Here is a 19,153-nt window from a genome sequence, read left to right on the forward strand (position 1 = left end):
GCAGACAGTGTTTTTAGTTGTTATTGCAGAATGGTAAGTCCAGGCACCAGGGAATGCATTTTTGAAGACCATAAAACTAAGTGAAACTATGGAGTGACTTGGGTGAATAAATCTGCCTGGAGAAAACTTTCAGAAATATATATTTTTACTCTAAGCATCTAAAATAACTGCTAAAATTATTTTGCTTCTCTTCTTGATACAAAAATTTAATTTTTACCTAAACTCGAAAAATGTATATTTATCTTCAAATTAAATTACAAAGATTGGAAGTAAATAGAGGACCTTTCTGATTTTTTTTGGTAAAACAATAAATTTTTTCATCTTCAGATCATCTTAAAATTAAATTTCACCTTCAACTTTGCAACAGAACTAAAATTCCACTATTTGTGCATATTTGGGGTAAATTATAGGTTAGACAATAAGAATCAATGGGCTAGATGGGCTTTTTTGTGTACTGTCAACCTGAATGTATTCGTGAATTATTTGAATATTCTCTGTTAATTCAAATACATTTAAGAATATTTCTTGTTAAGACTACTTGTCATTAACTTATATCAAGAACATAGACCATAAATTTCCATACATTTTGAAATGAAAAGCATGTGACCTTTGAACCTAAGCTTATCTTTATTTCATTAAAGGTCCAAATCATTACCTCAAACAGTGTAACTATTGAAATGATGCTAATTTCCAAGAAGATGACAAGCATGAAGGAAATGTAGGGGCGGAGGGAGCACCTTTCATCACTGCCACCACACAATCCTTAAATTCATACTATATTAAAAAAGGACTCTAGCCATTTCCAACATGTCCATAAAAAACTTCAGAAGAAAGTAATCTAAATAGGTACAGGCTCCAGTGGTGGTCAGGGTAGATTGGGTAAAGCCTCATACTTTTCTGAAGGGAATGTTGTAAAGAAAAACAAGTGTTCCAGGAAGTGTTGCACTTACCAGTCAGGACCACTGTAGTCAGAGCAAACTGCAAAATAATTTGAACTGATGAAATTAATGTCTGCTTCATGATGTCTGCTTTTCCTCAGGAGGAAATATCAGATCAGGGCCCTACTGAAAAGCACGCCATAATGCAACAGTCAGTAACAATACTTAGTGTGTAATATGTATCACTTGACTTGATCAAAGTCCTTTTTGAATTGCAGCTAATTGATTCTTGTTCTCTCTCAAAAAGGTGCAGCAACACCTACATTTCCACTTCAGAAACTGAAAACCTGAATCGCAGAATAGCAACTAGGTCTTCCCAAAAGTCTTTGAATGGTTAACTAGAATGACAATTTCACAGCATTAATAAATCTTGTGTATTTATTTGGCATCTTGGAGTGCTGGGTGCTTATCTTAGAATTCTAACTTTTAGAGTCATTAATTTACCTAAGATACCAGCCTTTTGGTAACAAAAATACACTTTTATTCCTTATTTATACCAAGAAAAGGTCAACACATTTAAACTCTGAAAGTCCTGAAAACAGAAGGCAAATAGAAAGGTTATAAGGTTATGATTTTGGATCCAATTGCATGACTTCTGAATATATGAGATTGTCAATGCTGAATTCAGGATCACTGAGATGAAGAATCCTACTATTTCTGTGCATTCAATTAATTGTTTTTTTTTACTGCATTTGATTTTGCAGTGAAGTGGAAATGTCAAGACCAGAGAAAAGAAACCAAGGAAAAAGTGGCACAATGTCACAGCTAATTTACTGTGTGAAAAGGCAAGACGGGATGCATTTATCTCTCTTTCCTCAAGCTGCAAAGGCCAGTGCTGTAGAACTCGGCTGGAAATACACATGTGCAATTGGGAAGCCACCAGCTGTGACAAAGACCCTGACCCTGCAGTGGGCTGACGCCGCTAGATGTCCTCAGAATTCAGGTTATAACTCTGGGTGCTCTGGAGGACCTGCTGATGATAAATATGTTTGCTTAGCCTCAAGGAAAGCCAGAACGACTTAATGCAAACCTGCTGCTTCTCCCACCAATATGCTTCCTCCTTGGAGATGATGACCACGGTCACCTATTAGCTTCTCAGTAGCCAACTTCACACTTTGAAACTAAAGAAGAACAATTTACTAGCTAAATACAAGCCTCTTTATCTCAGCTTTCCACCCCTACCAAGCACATCCGACAGGTATTTGTATGCTTGCAATCCATTCATTGTAGCACAGCATGGGAACAAGCTGTGTCTTTGGTGAGGAAAAATCCTTTGTTGTTTATCAGATGACTCAATTTTCAGTATGCAATTCATCTTCTTCATAAAGAAACTCTAATCCATCATCATACAAATGTTTTTCAAGCACAAAGGCAAATGAAGTATCAGTTAATTTAACTGAGTCCAAAACATGGTTACCATGGACAATTAGGAAAACAACAACAGTTGGCTGCATTTCCATATAGCCTTTTGGAATATCCAGTTACACATGTAACTGAGAAACATGCTGTAAAATCACATCTGGGCTGGTTTTAAACTCACTCAGAGCATTCTGTGCATATGAAGTCAGTGGAGAGAGAAATACTCAAATATAAATTCCAGTTTTATGTAAGCACATGGAAATTTTACTACTGTAAACAAATGGCAGGCAGAAATGTTAGTGTTTACCTTTAGAAACTAGCCAAAAACTTAGTGTTGTATAATGAGCAATGCAGGTGATTGTACTCATACAAGGAACATTTTTCTCAAGTGAAGATGAAATACTAACTATAAATAGTAGCTATGTAATAGACATATGATACTATTTAGAATATTTTACTATTTCTAAAAATAGATTAATAATTTGCAAAATACAGCACTTTCAAACTGAGAATCACACTGTGACTCCCTTTAGGGAACTGGTACCATATGATTTATTTTTTGACTTTTACATATGTATCTTTTCTGTGTGAAGAAAGGTCAGGTAAGAGAAACTGATTACAACAGCTAAAAGAATTAAATTCTTCAATATGACAAAAACAAGGCACCATTAAGAAAGATATTTATTAGAGCACTCTGCAAGTAAAATAGTATAATTTTGGAAACTAAAAAACTGAAGAACAAAATTAATAGAAAGAGGGAGAAATGATTGCATTTAAAGCCAAGTATTTTTCCTTGGGGGCATCTGAAAATGAGATGATTGTGAAACATCATAATGTGGCTGTGAAAATGAACAGAAGGAATACAGGGGAGGAATATGGACCTATTAGTGCCACAGATGAGGCTCTGTGTACAATTCTCATCACCCATACTTGGAAAAACACCAAACCAGATTTAAAACAGATTTAGAACACAGCTATAAACATGACATAGAGACCCTCCCATGATGGTGACTTTAAGAATTAGCTTTGTACTCCATGCAAGGGTGTTTGTCATCTATAAACATAACAGTAGAGATAAGCAACTAAAGCAGGAAAATAAGAATATGTGAAATATGAATGTTTCCATGGGTGCCTGGTATTTGGAATTTGTGATTCAGATGGAGTTCATAAAGCTTTAGAAGAGATACCTTTTTTATTAATATTTGCTTTGATAAAATAGATAATGCCCACTTTGCCATAACTGTATCAAAAGTGCATCTCCCGTATCTATGACATGAAAATGTTTCCATAAAAGGGCAACTAGCATTATTAAAGATGTGAGGGAATGCCTCAAATTTAGGACTGAATGCATTCTTTTATCAGGGATACAGTGGACATTGACTTCTCACAAAGTCATGCAAAACCAAGGGTTGAGAACTGATAATTAAAAGGTCACATGCCTCCTTTAGAAGGTTTTGATTTAATTCCAACCAAGTTATTGCATTCTGGCATTCCAGCTGAATTTCTGCCTTTTCACACAGCGTATTCAATAGCTGCACATCAGACACTGGAAAACAGTGCTCCTTGATGGAAATGGGAATTATTACAGTGGTTTTAGAATGCACAGAAGAGTTAGATATTTCTGCAAGATAATTTTACACTGGTATTGACAATTGAATATTGATAATGAAATTATATGGTTGAAAACTGTGCTGACAATGCTACTAGATGAAGCTGAAAGCTGAACACCAGCACTGAAATCAGGTGCTGTGGATCATGATTGAGATAAAAATGTTCTTGTCATAATTGACTTTTAGTTCTTGCATTCTTTTATTTCTTTCTTGGCTATACTGATGGATAAATTTCTTAAGATTGTCAGAGAAGTCTCAGTTCTGCATAGATGGAAAAATTTTCTATCTACAATGCTTTCAGGCTTGCAGGAACAGGAACAACTATGTATCAGCCACTGGCAATGACATTATGTCCATCTCAAGCTCTGCTTGCATGGTTAAATAAATCAAAAGCCAAAAGTACTTTACCAGAATGTACTGAAAAAGTTTCACATTCCCATTTGTCATGATGATAAGCAATATTCATCTTTCAGCCTTGGGGAAGGCAGTTTAAGGAGATCGCAAAACACCAGAGCTCATTACCATTTGAAAGGCTGAACTACAGCTGTGTGAAACCAAGTACAAATAAAGAAAGAATGTGACAGTCTGTTCGACCATCCAGAACATTCAACTATACCGTAGACATTGCATGAGTCTGCTTCCCACACAGACATCTCAAGTGTCAGGGATACACACTTCTAGCCATGACTTGAGCACTGTTATGGCTTGAAGTATTTCTGAATGACAGTGATGGCTGGTATTATAGTGCAAATGAAAGCTGTAGGTGTGCAGTATGACCAGAACTCTGCTTCCCCTCTCTGAATGAACTCTAATTGGATGTCTCATAACTCTGAGTTCCTCAGGCACCTTCATAGTGATGAACAGGCTCCAGAGAAGATAGGGAGTTCAGATGTTCCTCTGGTCTGAATTTCTTGTGACTGATTCCAGGTGGCTACTTTTAGCACATAGGTTCTGTGGAATACTTTGTAAGGATGTGTAGTGCCTGCTGTTGGATATATGTGGGAACCTAGACATCTAGTTAATTTATTGTGACTAAGGACTTCATATTTCTGTGTTGCATAGAATAGGAGCAATGTAAAAGTCTTTTAGATTTCACCTGAAAAGCCTATATATGGGTTTGTAATATACTTTTCCTAAATTTCTCTCTTAAACAAAAACCACCTCCTAATAACTCTTTGCAGTCCTTCCTCTGATTAGCAGTCAAGATGTGACAATGAAGGGAATAGCTTCCCTCACTCATGGATATATGTTCCTCAGTCTGAAAGATTTGATTCATTTTTGAAAAGAAAAAAATTATGAAACCACAGATTGTTGAAAATAGTTTAGAATCTTACTTCTCCATCATAGTGTTCATACTCTTAGCTCCTATTGATTTTACAGAAATGAGCCTGAAAGTCTCATAAAAACACTCACCATTTAAACTGACAAAAAAAAAAGTACCATTATTCCTACTTTACAGATGGGGAACTATGACAAAGAATGACCAAGTGCTTTGCTAAGACTCATTAGAAGTTTAACAATAGCTAAACCCAGATAATTTTCTTTTCTTTATACCACCTCTAGTACCTCTGTTTTCCCACTAAAACACAATTTAGCTAACAATAGCAATCTTTCTCTACCAGTCTCACAGCTCCTGAATATTCCATTTTTTTCCCTGGTGGTTTGAATGTTTAGCCATAATTGCAGGATTATTATTTTTACATCTGTCTTCTAAAGAAAAGCAGAGCATAAGCTCTAAAGAGTAAAATTTAACAGTCTGAAAGTTAGAATTTACATTAGAACGTGAAATATGATGGAAATCAATCTCTACCAACTACCAAGCCTGACTCCACAGTCATCTCCCTATAATAATTTAAAATATTCTTTATATATAGCATAGTCAGGAAATCTAAAGTTGAATTTCCTACCTAAAGGATTCATGTATGTGAGGAAGCTTATTCCTCTTTCATGAATGTCAGATCACTTGACAAGCTGCAAAAGAAAAAGAATTCTAGGATTAGTACATTATCAGAAGAAACATTACTTTATTCCCAAAATATAAGGAGAAAAAAGGTCACTCTTTGAATTAGCTACTGTAGCTACTGACATTCTAAGTCAATATATTTAAACACTGAGAGCAAGAGACTACCATAAAATACTGTGTTGCTGTGTGTGCTTTCCTTTATCACTTTGAATAAAAGCACAAAACTTTGTAGCAACTTCGGATGCTGTTTAAACTCACTAGCAGATTGTGCTAGGCTACTCGAAGGCCAACCATCCACACAGGCCAGGGCAGGAGCAGATAAGGACTGACAGGGCTGTGGGAGGCATTCCAGCAGCTTGATCAGTGAAAACGGGGAGCAGGGAATGAGCTTCACCTGACTACCAAAGCACAGACCTTGTGTGGAACCCACACAAATCCCCTTCCCCACATGTCTCATTGACTGAAGGAGGTGTAGCACTCAGTAAGGGATACAGCAGGGGGAAAGAATTTGGGGAGGAAAGGAAAGTGGACTGGGGACAAACAAGCATGGGAAAATAAGAGGAATAAGGAGGTCAGTCCAGTGTAAACTGGTGGCTTGTCAGACTGAAATGTGTGCCAGATCACTGTAGTCCAATCTATGCTCTCATTAAATCCTATTTCTAACTACCTTCTGCCTGGGTGGATTGTTCTGAGTGGTACCTTTGGATGCTAGTGAGCTTTCAGATGGATTAGCCAGTGGAAAAGAGACGGGTTGCAAAATCCAGGTTCAAATGCAGCTTCACCACAACTGAGGAGACCAGAGGATCTGGGGCCAAGCTACTGGGTCAAATGAGCATTTAAGAGCAGCTACAAGAGTGATTCATTTTTTGTGTGCATATGCACACATATCTGTGTAAATGTCTAAGTTACATGTAAATGTCACAGCTTTGTTGATGTGTGTGGCCCCTGTGTGGTTTTTGTGTCTGTGCACCCACCCAGTGGGAGCAGCTGCTTAGGAAACTGAGGAATTTAGATGAACTTCAATGGGTGACTTGTACCTGCTGGAGAAATAAAAACTATTTATATGTTAAATTACAAACTTTGAAATTACTATCTTCATCATTCTATTTCTTACAAAAATCTCTCTGTAAACAATTTGAAACAAAGTAGAATATTTTCCATTTAACTTTAAAAATATACTGTATCTCCTGGAGACCAGGTGGAAAGACATATTACCCAGTTACCAGGGTATTCTTTTGTTTGGCTCCATTTCAGTAAAGCTAATGAGAGCAATAAAAATACCATGAAGTTATTTGGCAGCTAGACATTATGCCATTACAGAGGAACGGACTTAATTGAGGACGATAAATGGTTTCTTTTTTTATGTGCATATTGAAAATGGCATCAATAACATACAACTGAATATGGCAGAAATAATGTTTGCAGTTAGTCAACCATGAGATAAGGTGAAATGTAGTTTAAAGATGGAGCTCAATAAATGCTTCCTGCTTTAGGGAGGACAGAAATCTGGTTGACACTGTGCATGCTGGGAACACTGACTTGAAATTGACTAAATAGAATTTTCTCAAAATTCTGCCTTGTAGATCTAGATTACTTCACAGAGATATTTTAAAAACAGTGCAGTTGTTTAACACTTAAAGGGAAGCATAGTTCTAAGAGAAAATATATGGTTAAAATCACTAAATAAAAATAACACTTTTTCTGATCTCTGCTTCCTGATACTACATCAAAACACACAGTTCTATCCTACCAGCAATTTCTTTTCCTACTTTCATGATGCCTTCATCAGGAAATGATTTTATGAACTAGTGACACATCCCTACATAACATGCCTGACATAAAATGAGTTTTTTACCAAAGCTGCAATAGTGCTTAAGCATTGGCTTCATCATATCACTGACTGGAAAGGATCATGATAGGATAGACCTTAACCTTCTGCATAAATCAGGACAATGACTTTCATCCATGTATTTCTAGACAAAATAATCCTTATTCAAATATTTATTGTGATAGTCCTGAGAACAAAGACAGAATCTCACTGTCTTAGGTACCAGACAAAGAAGAGTTTCTGCTCTTAAGAGCCAAAATCTAAGTAGCCAATTAATAATATAGAGTGGAAGAAAGGGATCTGAAAAGTGGGTCAAAACTGGAATATTTTTTTGTTTGAGACTAAAAACTATTTTCATTATAAAATATTTTCTAAATATCCCATAAACTGGAAACTGCCCGTGAAAGATCAGTTTTAGAAAATTCAGAACTCAGAATGTCACAAATTCTTTTTCAACCACAGCCAAAGCATGAAAATTTTCAAAATTCAAAAATGAAAAACTATCACCAGATATCAACATAAAGCATTTTGTTTTGAAATTTACCAGTAGAATATTTTCTGAAATCTAATCAAATAATTGCAGGGGTTTTTATATCTTTTTTTTTTCAATGAAATCAGGTAGTGATGAAAAATTTTTGATAATCTTTAATTATACACAGAATTTCATTGAGTAATGCAGTGGAATGAAACTCTTGTTATTTTGACATTTCTGGGGGAAGATGTGGGTGAAGAGGTGAGAAGATTTATTGTGGAGAGACTAAAATTATGAAAACCTTAGAGGAAGCCAAGAAACAGGACTTTGAAAAAGATCATAGTAACGGAGAAAAGTGTGAGAGGTTAGAGGGAATAAGATAACAAGGAAGGACACAGAAGGAGGAAAGAACAAATAATCTGTTTGCACCAGGCAGCACAGGGTCAGATGAATTGTAATTTTGAATGTATTACATGATTGTGTTTGAGTTAAAAAGCTCAGCCCACTGGATGCCAACCCAAAATAGCCTTTTGTTGTTGAACACAGGTGATGGGGTTGGGTGAAGGAGAAGCCTCTCCTGGATCCTAGTGCCTGCAAGTACCAATGCTGAGGAAAGTTGTGATCTTAACTCTAGAGCAGTTTATTTAGTCCCTTTGACTGAGACAGCCCATTTTGGCTGAGTCTGGGTCTGGAGTCTCTCTTCAAAGCTTTGTGACTGTGGTAAGACTCTAAGAGAAAGAACCTGGCTGCAGGGGAGCAAATATTCTTCTTCAGTCGCCAGAATGCTCAGCAATTAGCAGTATCAGTGGGAGCAGAGAGTAACAACTATTTTCTACTTCAGTGTTCCCTTTTTCAGGAGGTCCTCAGTAAGAAATTGTAAAAGGAGCTGTTTCTTTGTCTTTTTCCAAGCACATATTGTACATTTACACTTGAATTGTTTAAGTGACTGTAGAATTACTCTGTAAAAGAACACAATTACCAAAAATTACTGCTCCAATCAAACTGATAAAAACACTCTACGCCCTATTATTTGTGAACATGAACATTTCTCAAACATAGTCCCCAAGCTCCAGCCTTGATAAAAGAGCTTTGTGGTTGCATGCTAAAGGCCACCACTAATGCTATGTACAGGTAAGTTGCACACTGGTTAAAAGAATGAAACAATGTTATCCTGGTAATCTAATACTAATTATTTGAGAGAAATTGCTGACAATAATGGGAATACAAGAATATTAAACATTCAGCCTTCAGTTTATTGAGTTAAAAGTAATTAATCTTTTGGCACTTTTGAAGAATTACAACCTTATTAATACTGAATTATGTGGATATGCAGAGAAGTGTCTTTATTATGCCTAGCTCAGATTTTGGTGGGAGTTTGTCCACCTCATGCCTGAGTAGACTCATGTTTAACACATTTTATAAACAGATTATTCTCTACAGCAGTTTAGGTAGGTGGCATTAATCTCTAATGTCAGTAGAAAACACAGCTTCTTCATAAGGAGAGTCTTATTACAGAAAGTCAAATGTTCAAATTTACATACTAAACCAGTAATAGTATCAATACTGCTCTATCACAACTGTGTTAAGTTCTACATAGATGGTCATCTTCCAGAAAGAAAAAAAATGGTAATAATAAAATTAGTTTTGCAGTGGAAGAATATTGATGCCTCTAAAAAGTGCATTCTGAGCAAATTGAATCTAACCTTTGATCAGGAATACAAATATCCCTTCTGATTTCTTCACTATGAATATATAAACTGAATGAAGTGTAGCACTAACTTGATCTTACTCCCCATCTTCACCCCAGACTGCTATGCCTTGGAGATTTTCAGCCACAGTGAATTGTGGCTTGGATTTTTCTTTTGTTTTGAAGGATAAGGAAATTACTCTGAGGTTGCAGACTGTGAGATTTTTATGTGCTTGTTTAGAGAATAAAGACTAACAGTGCAATCTCTGGAGGTTAAAGGTAAATTTATTAATGTATTCATTCCTTAACCCATTCATTCGTTAACCCTTTTGCTCAGCTCCTTACAAACTGCAATGACAACTCTGTGTGATGAATGTGTTTCTAACAGGTAATATTTGCATGTCTGACAGTGAATAAGCATCTGCCAAGAATATTTTTGAAGAAATTTGATTTGCAAAGAAAGAGAAAGCTTCCTTGTGCAGCAAAGGCAAACAAATACCTTCACAAATAGATCAACTAAATATGGGAGATTAGGTTTCAAATTATGGACATTGTTGAGTTTTAGCAAACTAAGGTCATAAGAATGCCTCTTTCTTGCCTCTGCTGTAACACCAAATGTCCCCAGTAAGATTTAATATGAATAACTGAGTTTGTCCTACTCCTCTGTGGAGTTTGAACACTTCTTGGTTAAATAATGAAGAAATAGCTACTTAACAGAACTTGGAGAAGAAATTTCAATGATTAAAAATATATTCTGTACCAGAGCAAAATCTACTTCAACATTTTTCTTTAGTAAATTTCTGCTATTTGGTGAAAAAAGACTCAGAATGAAATAAAGGAATTTTGGTTATAGCATGTATCAATGCATCAGGCTACATCTGGGGTTTTTTCAGTATATGTTCTTGATTCACTGTATATTGTATAGTTTCAGTGGCTGGGAAATTTCTCCTTCTTCACACTCAATTTCAGATTGAACCTGCAGTGAGTACAGTAATAACCAAGTTTTACAGGCCTTATTATACTGGGTTATGACTTAACCTTGCAGCACTGGAGTCAACACTGGAGTCCTCTGCTTTTGAAATGACATGCTTCATCAGGATTACAAAACCACATTCAGTGTAGGGGCCAAAGGGGAAGGTGTGAAGGTGGGGTGTTGGAGTGATAATTTCAGAGTTACTTGAAAGCAAATCTCCTGCTTTTCACCTAAAAGAAACTGAAAAAAATTCAAGAGTTTCAATAACTGCAGGTAGACAAAGATCAGGTTTTTTTATGCCCAAGCATCTGAAGTATCAGATCATCCTTTAATCAGACAAAGGTTATCTCACAAAACATTAAAAAACCCCAAACTCACCCAAATTTAAAGTTAATAACTCTGAAATAACAATGGCAGTTCTTTTAGAAATATTAATATTTACAAGAAATCAAAGGAAAGGAATAGGCATCAGGAACATTAATGCTTGCCCTCTGTAGGATGGACTTCATGGAACATTACAGCAAACCAGGATATTTTAGTAACAGCTGAAATAATTTTAAGTATGGTAATTCAGATCACTAGAAATCAACTATCAGCCTCTATAATTAAAACCAACCCATTTTGTTTCATATCCCAATACACTCAACTGTAACTTATAATTTTTTGTAGGCACCCTATTACTCAATTATATTTCAAATGCTAGAAACATTCATTTTGTGTGTAATCCACTAAATTTCTTCCACAATCCCTGAAATAAAAACCTTATGCTGACATTTATGAAATAGCAGGAGGAAAAAAATACTTTAACTGTGGGTATTAGTTTAGGTAATAACAACAAGGCTTTTAAATCCATGCTTGCATAAAGGCTGACCTTTTCAGTTGATAAAAAAGTAATTTCTATTGAAACTTGGATCCACACCTCAGCCAATATTGCTACCTGCATCTTTTCATGTTGCCTTTTCAGCAATGCCTTTTATGTTCCTATATCTGAATCTGCTTGGCCCTGGGTCACAGTATATTTTATACAATATAAAGGTAAAAATCACTGAAGAATAACACAGCCATGTTCTAAATTCCTCTTTCAATTTAATAGTTGAGTTGCTTCACTGACAGTATGTTGAATATATGACTGGACACTGTTAAAGGTACTGACACAAATCTTCAGATGCAATTCAGATTTTGTCTTTTGTAACTGGGCATGGTAGAAACCTTGAGTTAAAACGAGAGTTCAGATCTCTGTGTCTCTTAAGGTCTGCTTCCTCTTGAAATATGTGCATCCTGCAGATGGTTACACTTCTGACAAGGCTGCCAATAGACCAGCCTTGTGTGACCCTCAGAAGGACACAGAACAAAGCAGATGTGAGGCAGCTCAGAATCATTATGGTTGGAAAAGACCTCTACGGTCATTGAGTCCAACATTTGACAAATTACCACCTTGTCAACTAGACCATGGCAGTAAGTGCCATATCCAGTTGTCTCTTAAAGACCTCCAGGGATGGTGACTCTATCACCTCCTTGGACAGCTTGTTTCAATGCTTGCCATGAAGAAATTCTTCCTGATGTCCAACCTTCCCTGGCACAGTTTGAGGCCATGTCCTCTCATCCAGTCACTGGGTGTCTGGGAGAAGAGGCCAACCCCCACCTGGGTACACCCTCCTTTCAGGTTGTTGTGGAAAGCAGTAAGGTCTCCCCTGAGCCTCCTTTTTCCCAGGTTGAACACTCCCACCTCCCTCAGCCTCTCTTCATGAGACTTACTATCTAGATCCTTCCCCAGCTCCATTTCTCTTCCCTGCACTTGAGAACACACGAAATATTAGGGGTCTAAGAACCAGTCAGGAAAGTGCAGAGGAGAGGAAACTTTCTTTCTGCCCCACAGAGTTTTGTCACAGAGGCAGCTCAGAGAGGCAGAGGACTCACATGCAAAGTTGGTATTTGGATGAAGAACGAGGTTTGAGGGTTGGCTCGTGGTGGTCTTTCAAGACAGCACAAATAGCCATATCACCTTAAGCAGGCAAATCAATTGCAGACAGTATAGATGGGTAATTGAGGTACTTTGCATTCTTTAGACGTAAACATATATCTGTAAGTGCAGTCAGAATGATGCTTTAACCTATATAGATAAGAGATAGGCCCCAATTTTTGAAAGCAACTTTTAGCCAATTGTCACAGCCCATTTAATCTTTGATATGGAAACCAAATCAAGGGGACAGTGTTGTAATAGAGATTTCTGGAACACACCTCCTCCAGTGGCGCGAAAGAACAATGGTTCTGCAAGTCCTTAATGCATATTGTGTTTGAAATCTGCACCACTATTTCAGTTTCTCACCCTGACTGATCAGCTCTTTAATCACTTTAAAAAAATCATTCTTTGAAAGGTGAAACTGGTACTTGAAAATACTGACCTATGCATAGAAGAATATCAAAGGAAAAGGTCACAGACTTTTTTAGGTCTCAGAACCTCTGACTTGAGCAGGACTCCTTGCTTTTTATACTTGTGCATACCTAGAAGAGTTTCACAAGTATGTGTATACAACGATGTAACAGTTAACCTTCAAGTCAAAAAGTGCGTAGTAACAACCACTTTGCTATACTAAGTATGGCCCTTTCTTAACTTATTTACATAGCAGCTTAAGCTTACTCAACTTCATTTTACACCTCAACCTTCAATCACCTTGTCCTTCAAGTAGTTTGCAACACTGAAAAATGTAAACAAATGCTGTTATTCCTTTTACAGGATCACATTCTAAGCAAATACATTTGTGAGACTAGATATACATGCATGTCAACAATGTCATCATGGGATAAATGCAAAGGAAAGAAGAAAGCAGTTTTAAGATCCTTTATGTAGTAAAGGCAACACTCTTCATCTGAGGAAAAGACTATTGAGACAACCAGCATTTAATTTGTAATCCCCTTTTTTTCCACGTGATGGATTTTCAGAAACTTAACACTATATTTTCTTTACATGCTCCATATCTGATAATTCCACCTCTTAAAATTCACTCAGAAGAATTTCACAGGCTATACAGATGTATTTTTTGATGGAGGTGTTCTAGGAAACATGTTTGTACTTCATGAGGCATGTTTATACTTCATAAGGACTCAGTCCTTTACTATGTTCCCTGTATGGATGCTTTTGCTCTTTGAGAGTCCCATTGATCTGAACTTACTTTTTGAGACTTCTTAGTCTTTGTGATGAATGTAATGGGAGTTACACACTGCTTTATTTAGACTTTTCTTTAGCCCTAAGTATCATAGCATGTGAGGACTTTTTTAACATAATACCTACAAAATAGGATTTACTACACATAAAATACATATTATTAATCGGAGTCTTAAAACAGTATCACTCTAAATGAATGTGGATTATTGAAAAAAAATTAAGGAGTGATTCCTGATTTGATATAAAGTTTGCTCAAATTATCCAGGAATCAAGTATTTTCCTGGAGGAATCAGAAAGCTTAGTAGGAGCTTTCCAAGATCAGTTTTCATCTGGAATTACATTCACTAGTATACACTCTGATATGAAATAATTTTATATCACTGAATTCACACATGTCCTTGACTTAGTAAATTAAATACTTCTATATAATCAATCCATTACTAGAAACTAAAAGGGATAGGAAATAGTTTGTGCTTTTGGTACTATGACAGGACCAATACTCTAGATTTCAAGGTAAATGCATCAAGTGGATGTCTAAAAAGGCAGCAGGAAGCACTGCTAGCACCAATAATAAAAATAATTGAATTAAAACCCAGTGCAGAATAAAGGGAGCAAATGTTAAAATCACATGCATTTCTGCAGGTTGTCTCAAGTGAAATTGGTAGGAATCTTCATGGGTTCAAAAGCTTTGAAACAAGGGTCTCAGCTTAGACATGAACTGCTGCTGCTGTGTAAGACATGATATTACTTGTATTTTCCACAATGGAAGTACAGGTTCTAGAGCAGAAACCTGTACAGAAGAGGAGGAAAAAAAATCAACTATAGAGAATTATGGAGGACACCAAGTCTTCCAAGTACCATTCAAGAGGCTGGGAAGACAGAAGTGAATATCAGAAAGCACAGGTATGTTCTGCTGAAGAAGAGGGAGAATTAGGACTCAGCTTCAGAGTTCTGTTCCCATCTCTTCCAGTAGTTTAGTCTCTGGCATCTTGGACATCTCTTGTCTATCTGCAAAACGGGTGGGCATCTCATTGAGAAGTATATCTTTTTAACTACACTTACAATTTCCATGTTGATTGAAATTAATGTTTCCAAGATAATTTGAGGACTTAAGATTGAAGGCATTATTCATGAGATGAATTATTGGTATTAGATATTTTGTTGTAAATAATTGAAAAAAATATCCAAATGCCAGAATTTTAGTAAACATTTCAAAGAACCACAGAATGGATGAAGTTAGAAGACCTTTGGAGATTGTCTAGTCTCACCCCACTGCTCAAAGCAAGGTCAACAAGAACAGGTTGCCCAGGGTGATGTCCAGTTGGGTTTTGAATATCTCCAAGGATAGAAATTCCACAATCTCAGAGTAAGTAAATATTTTCTTATGTTTAAGTGGATTTTCTTATACTTCAAGTTGTGCTCACTGTTTCTTGCCCTTTCCCTGGATGCCACTGAGAAAAGCCTGGGTCAATCTACTTTACTTCCCCTGGAAGGTAATTCACCCACTGATGAAATTCTCCCAGGCTATCTCTTTTTCTGAAAGAACAGTTTCATCTATCCATAGGAGTCCAGTCTGCATCCAGGAGTCTCTATCCTCTATCCAGGAGATCCAGTCCCTTAATTATCTTAGTCATACTTTGCTGACTTACTGTGATATGCCTATGCTTTTTTTCTACTAGGGAGTTCCACATAGAACTCCAGGTGCTTTAAGCCTAAGACTGTCTAACTCATCAGGGCAACACTTGAAAAACAAAGCTAAAACCTACAACTAATTCCATTCAATGAGAAGAGAGAGACAATGAGGCCAGCTCTGAGAAGAACTCTTCTTTAGAGCTCCACTGTGCTCATTTTCCACTGGTGTATATGCATAAGAACTGGCACTGAGGTTCAGGAAATTGTGGTTCTAATCCTCAATCTCTATTTTCTCTTATACGATATTTTTCCATTAGTCAAAATCTGATTCCTTTTTTAGAGGAACTATGCTCATAACAAAAGCATCAGCCAATGACTGAATTCCTTTACAAACCGCTTTATTTTTGACTTTACAGCCAAACCATTAAATAAGTCATATAAATTCTCAACCTGGGAACAAACTGTCATTCTTCCGAAAGTTCATCTGCTTGTGTTTGGCTAACAGCATGGAAAATAAAAGCTTTGTCATTTCTTGCTATTTTTTTTCTCTCCCTCCATTAGCATTCAGGTTGGTAACCCCTAACAAGAATTATATGCCTGGCATTTCTATTTGATTGTCATTTCAGTGATTGCAATGAAATTACATCCCAGAATAGTTTAATGATTTCCATGTTACAAAAAGCTTAGATTGATAGCACACCTCTTACTGCTGGAGAACATGAGTATTTGTTCCTTATAGCATCTACAAAACATGCAAGTCTGTTTTTCCTGTAGCTTTACTTAAACAATTTTGTTTGATACCAAAACCCAGCCTCCTACTTATATGATGACAGCAGTACTGGGTGGTGAAGTCTGTGTGGAGCACCTGACTGGTGGTTTGGCCCTGGCTTCATGTTGGGTGCCCATCAGAGCTGCTCTGCCAATGCCCTCCCTCCTCAGCTGGACAGGGCAGAGAACACAATGAAAGGCTCGTGGGTCAAGATAAGGACAAGGAGAGATCACTTACCAATCACTGCCATGGGCAAAACAAACTTGACTTGGGGAAATTAGTTTAATACAGTACCAACCAAATCAGAGTTGGATAATGAGACACCAAAAGCAAATTTTAAAACACTTCCCCCCGCCCCCCCCCCCCCCGCCTTGGTCTTCCAAGGCTCAGCTTAACTCTTGATTGCTCTACTTTTTCCCTCATCCAGCAGAATAAGGGAATAGGGAATGGGGCTTGTGGTTGGTCAGTTCATCACACATTGCTATTTCTTCTTCCCCACGGGAAGGACTCATCATACTCTTCCCCTGCTCCAGTGTGAGGTCCGTCCCATGGGAACCAGTCCTTCACAAAATTCTCCTACATGAGTTCTTCCCATGGGCTGCAGTTCATCACAAACTGCTCCAGCATTGGTTCCTTCTGTGGGGTGCAGTCCTTCAGTAACAGGCTGCTCCAGCAGATCCCCGGCACAGGGTCACAAGTCCTTCCAGCAAACCTGCTCCAGCGTGGGCTCCTCTCTCCGTGGGCCATAGGACCTGCCAGGAGCCTGCTCTAGCAAGGGCTTCCCACAGGGTCACAGGCTTCTTTGGGCACATCCACCTGCTCCTGAGTGGAGTACTTCAGGGGCTGCAGGTGGATCTCTCTCCACCTTGGACTTTCATGACCTCAGGGACAGAGCTGCCTGACCATGCTTTGCACCATGGGCTGCAGGGTAATCTCTGCTCCAGCACCTGCAGCACCTTCTCCCCCTCCTCCTTCACAGATCTTGGTGCCTGCAGAGCTGTTCCTCTCACACATTCTCACTCCTCTGTTCCAGCTGTGGTTTTGGAGCAGTTTTTATCCCAGAGGCACTGCCATGGTCACTGGTGGGCTCAGCCTTGGCCAGCTGTGGATCTGCCTTGGATCCATCTGGCATTGGCTCTGTCGGACATGGGGAAAGCTTCTGGTGGTTTCTCACAGAAGCCACCCCTGTAGCCCCTCTGCTATCAAAACTTTGCTGTGCAAACCCAATGCACTGACAAAGGACATTGTGAACTGAGGAGATGGGCTCTGTGCCAGCTCTACTACGGCAGCACAGAGGAAGAAAATACTCATCCTGTTTTTTTGTGATGATTAATGTACCATTCTTATTCTCAAGCCAGGAGATGAGGTTTGAATCACAGACAGCTGGTACGAAACAAAATTGTTTTCAAATAGTTTCCTTCTACACAGTGGTACTGACCTATGTCGATGGTGTCAGGGTGTGATGAGTGGCTTTGGACATTGCTTATTCCATACACCCTCAGCTGCACCAGACATTTCTCAGCCACTGCTAACATTTTGTGCCCTTGAATATAGTAAGTCTGTAATTTTGTGAGAACAAAAGCTCTTTCAGGGACAGTTTTGCAATACTGACTCAACAGAAGTTAAGCTCTAAAACGTGGCAATAACACATGATTAAAGCTGAGACCAGCCTGGAAAAAGATCATGTTTTTCCATGCACTGAAACTAAAAAAGCCTGATTTTCTAAGAAATTTTTTCACCTTGCCACTTCAATACCAGCTTCCATCTCTCTGACATCCTCTATTATACTCCATTGTCCAAGAGACTGAAAGGCTATGGCTGGGCTGGAGATAAACTAAGCAAATGGTTTGCTTCTACACAAGTCAGCTTGCACTGCCAGCATGCATATGCTGGCAGTCTAATGGGCTTTTGCCAAAAGGAACCCCATGTTAAATAAATTCTGCACAATCTTGCTTTCAAATGAGCAGAAAATACTAAGTGGAGTATCCATTTTTCATTCATTCAACAATTTTAGGAAAAAACATTATGTTTCTATTAACCTTGGGATTTTTACCTTCTCCTATATATGATTTATACTGGGCAGTAGTGTAGCAAAATATTTGAAGGAATGGGCCTATATATTGTGAGATCAGTCAACTTCATTTCCTTAGTAAGCCAAGAGCAGTTTCAAATTTCAAAATCTCTGATTATTATTTGTTAATTTTATTTTTCTGCTAAGTCTGTAATAGTGTTTCTGTTCACTCTGAGCATACAGTGCATGTTTTATGGGTTGTCATCTGAGCAAAGAGAGTAAAGGCTATTAAAAAAAACATGTATGGACTGCAAACTATTGTGTGGATCACACCTGGATAAAAATAGACCCGTTTGGTCTTTTGCCTAAAAACCAGGAGGCAGAAGTTAAAGTATCTTCTCCTCCTAGCAAAATAAATCTCTTCTTTCAAGTCTCTTCTTTCTTATGGCATAGAGTAATCTGGGCTAGAATTGTTCTCTGCTCCTCTCGTTTCCATTCTGGCTATGAATGCAAGAGTTGAAGTGACAGAAAAAATATAACTAGGACATAATCTCATTATAGCTTAGTGTTTGAGGTTCTTAGATGGCAAAGAATGAGGTTTGCTTGCTGCTTCCCCAAATTTTCTGTTTATTTTAAGGTGACTGTTTAATGTAAAATACAGGAAGATAGCTGGTGGGGAGGAAACACTCTATTTTAGAATAGCAGTGCAAAGGAATGTGCAAGATAGCCTGGATCTGAATTCACATAT

General features: G+C 37.7%; 1 protein-coding gene across 4 annotated transcripts in view; it reads right to left on the bottom strand.

The window, feature by feature from the left end:
* Window positions 1-19,153, bottom strand: part of PRLR (prolactin receptor) — a 159,185-nt gene that overhangs the window by 23,171 nt on the left and 116,861 nt on the right. Inside the window, exons 11-14 of one of the 4 annotated variants that reach the window (XM_071579882.1) lie at window positions 10,896-11,070; window positions 8,913-9,129; window positions 5,815-5,878; window positions 951-1,064 (exon numbers count right to left, since the gene is read on the bottom strand). In XM_071579882.1, the coding sequence (XP_071435983.1) occupies window positions 951-1,020 (70 nt within the window). In that variant the 5' untranslated portion in view covers window positions 1,021-1,064; window positions 5,815-5,878; window positions 8,913-9,129; window positions 10,896-11,070. Of the gene's footprint in view, window positions 1-950; window positions 1,065-5,814; window positions 5,879-6,844; window positions 7,345-8,912; window positions 9,130-10,895; window positions 11,071-19,153 lie in introns of those variants that run through there. The other 3 variants (XM_071579883.1, XM_071579884.1, XM_071579885.1) reach the window with 3 other exon arrangements.

Source organism: Pithys albifrons, chromosome Z, assembly GCF_047495875.1.
Source record: "Pithys albifrons albifrons isolate INPA30051 chromosome Z, PitAlb_v1, whole genome shotgun sequence".
Taxonomy (NCBI): domain Eukaryota; kingdom Metazoa; phylum Chordata; class Aves; order Passeriformes; family Thamnophilidae; genus Pithys; species Pithys albifrons.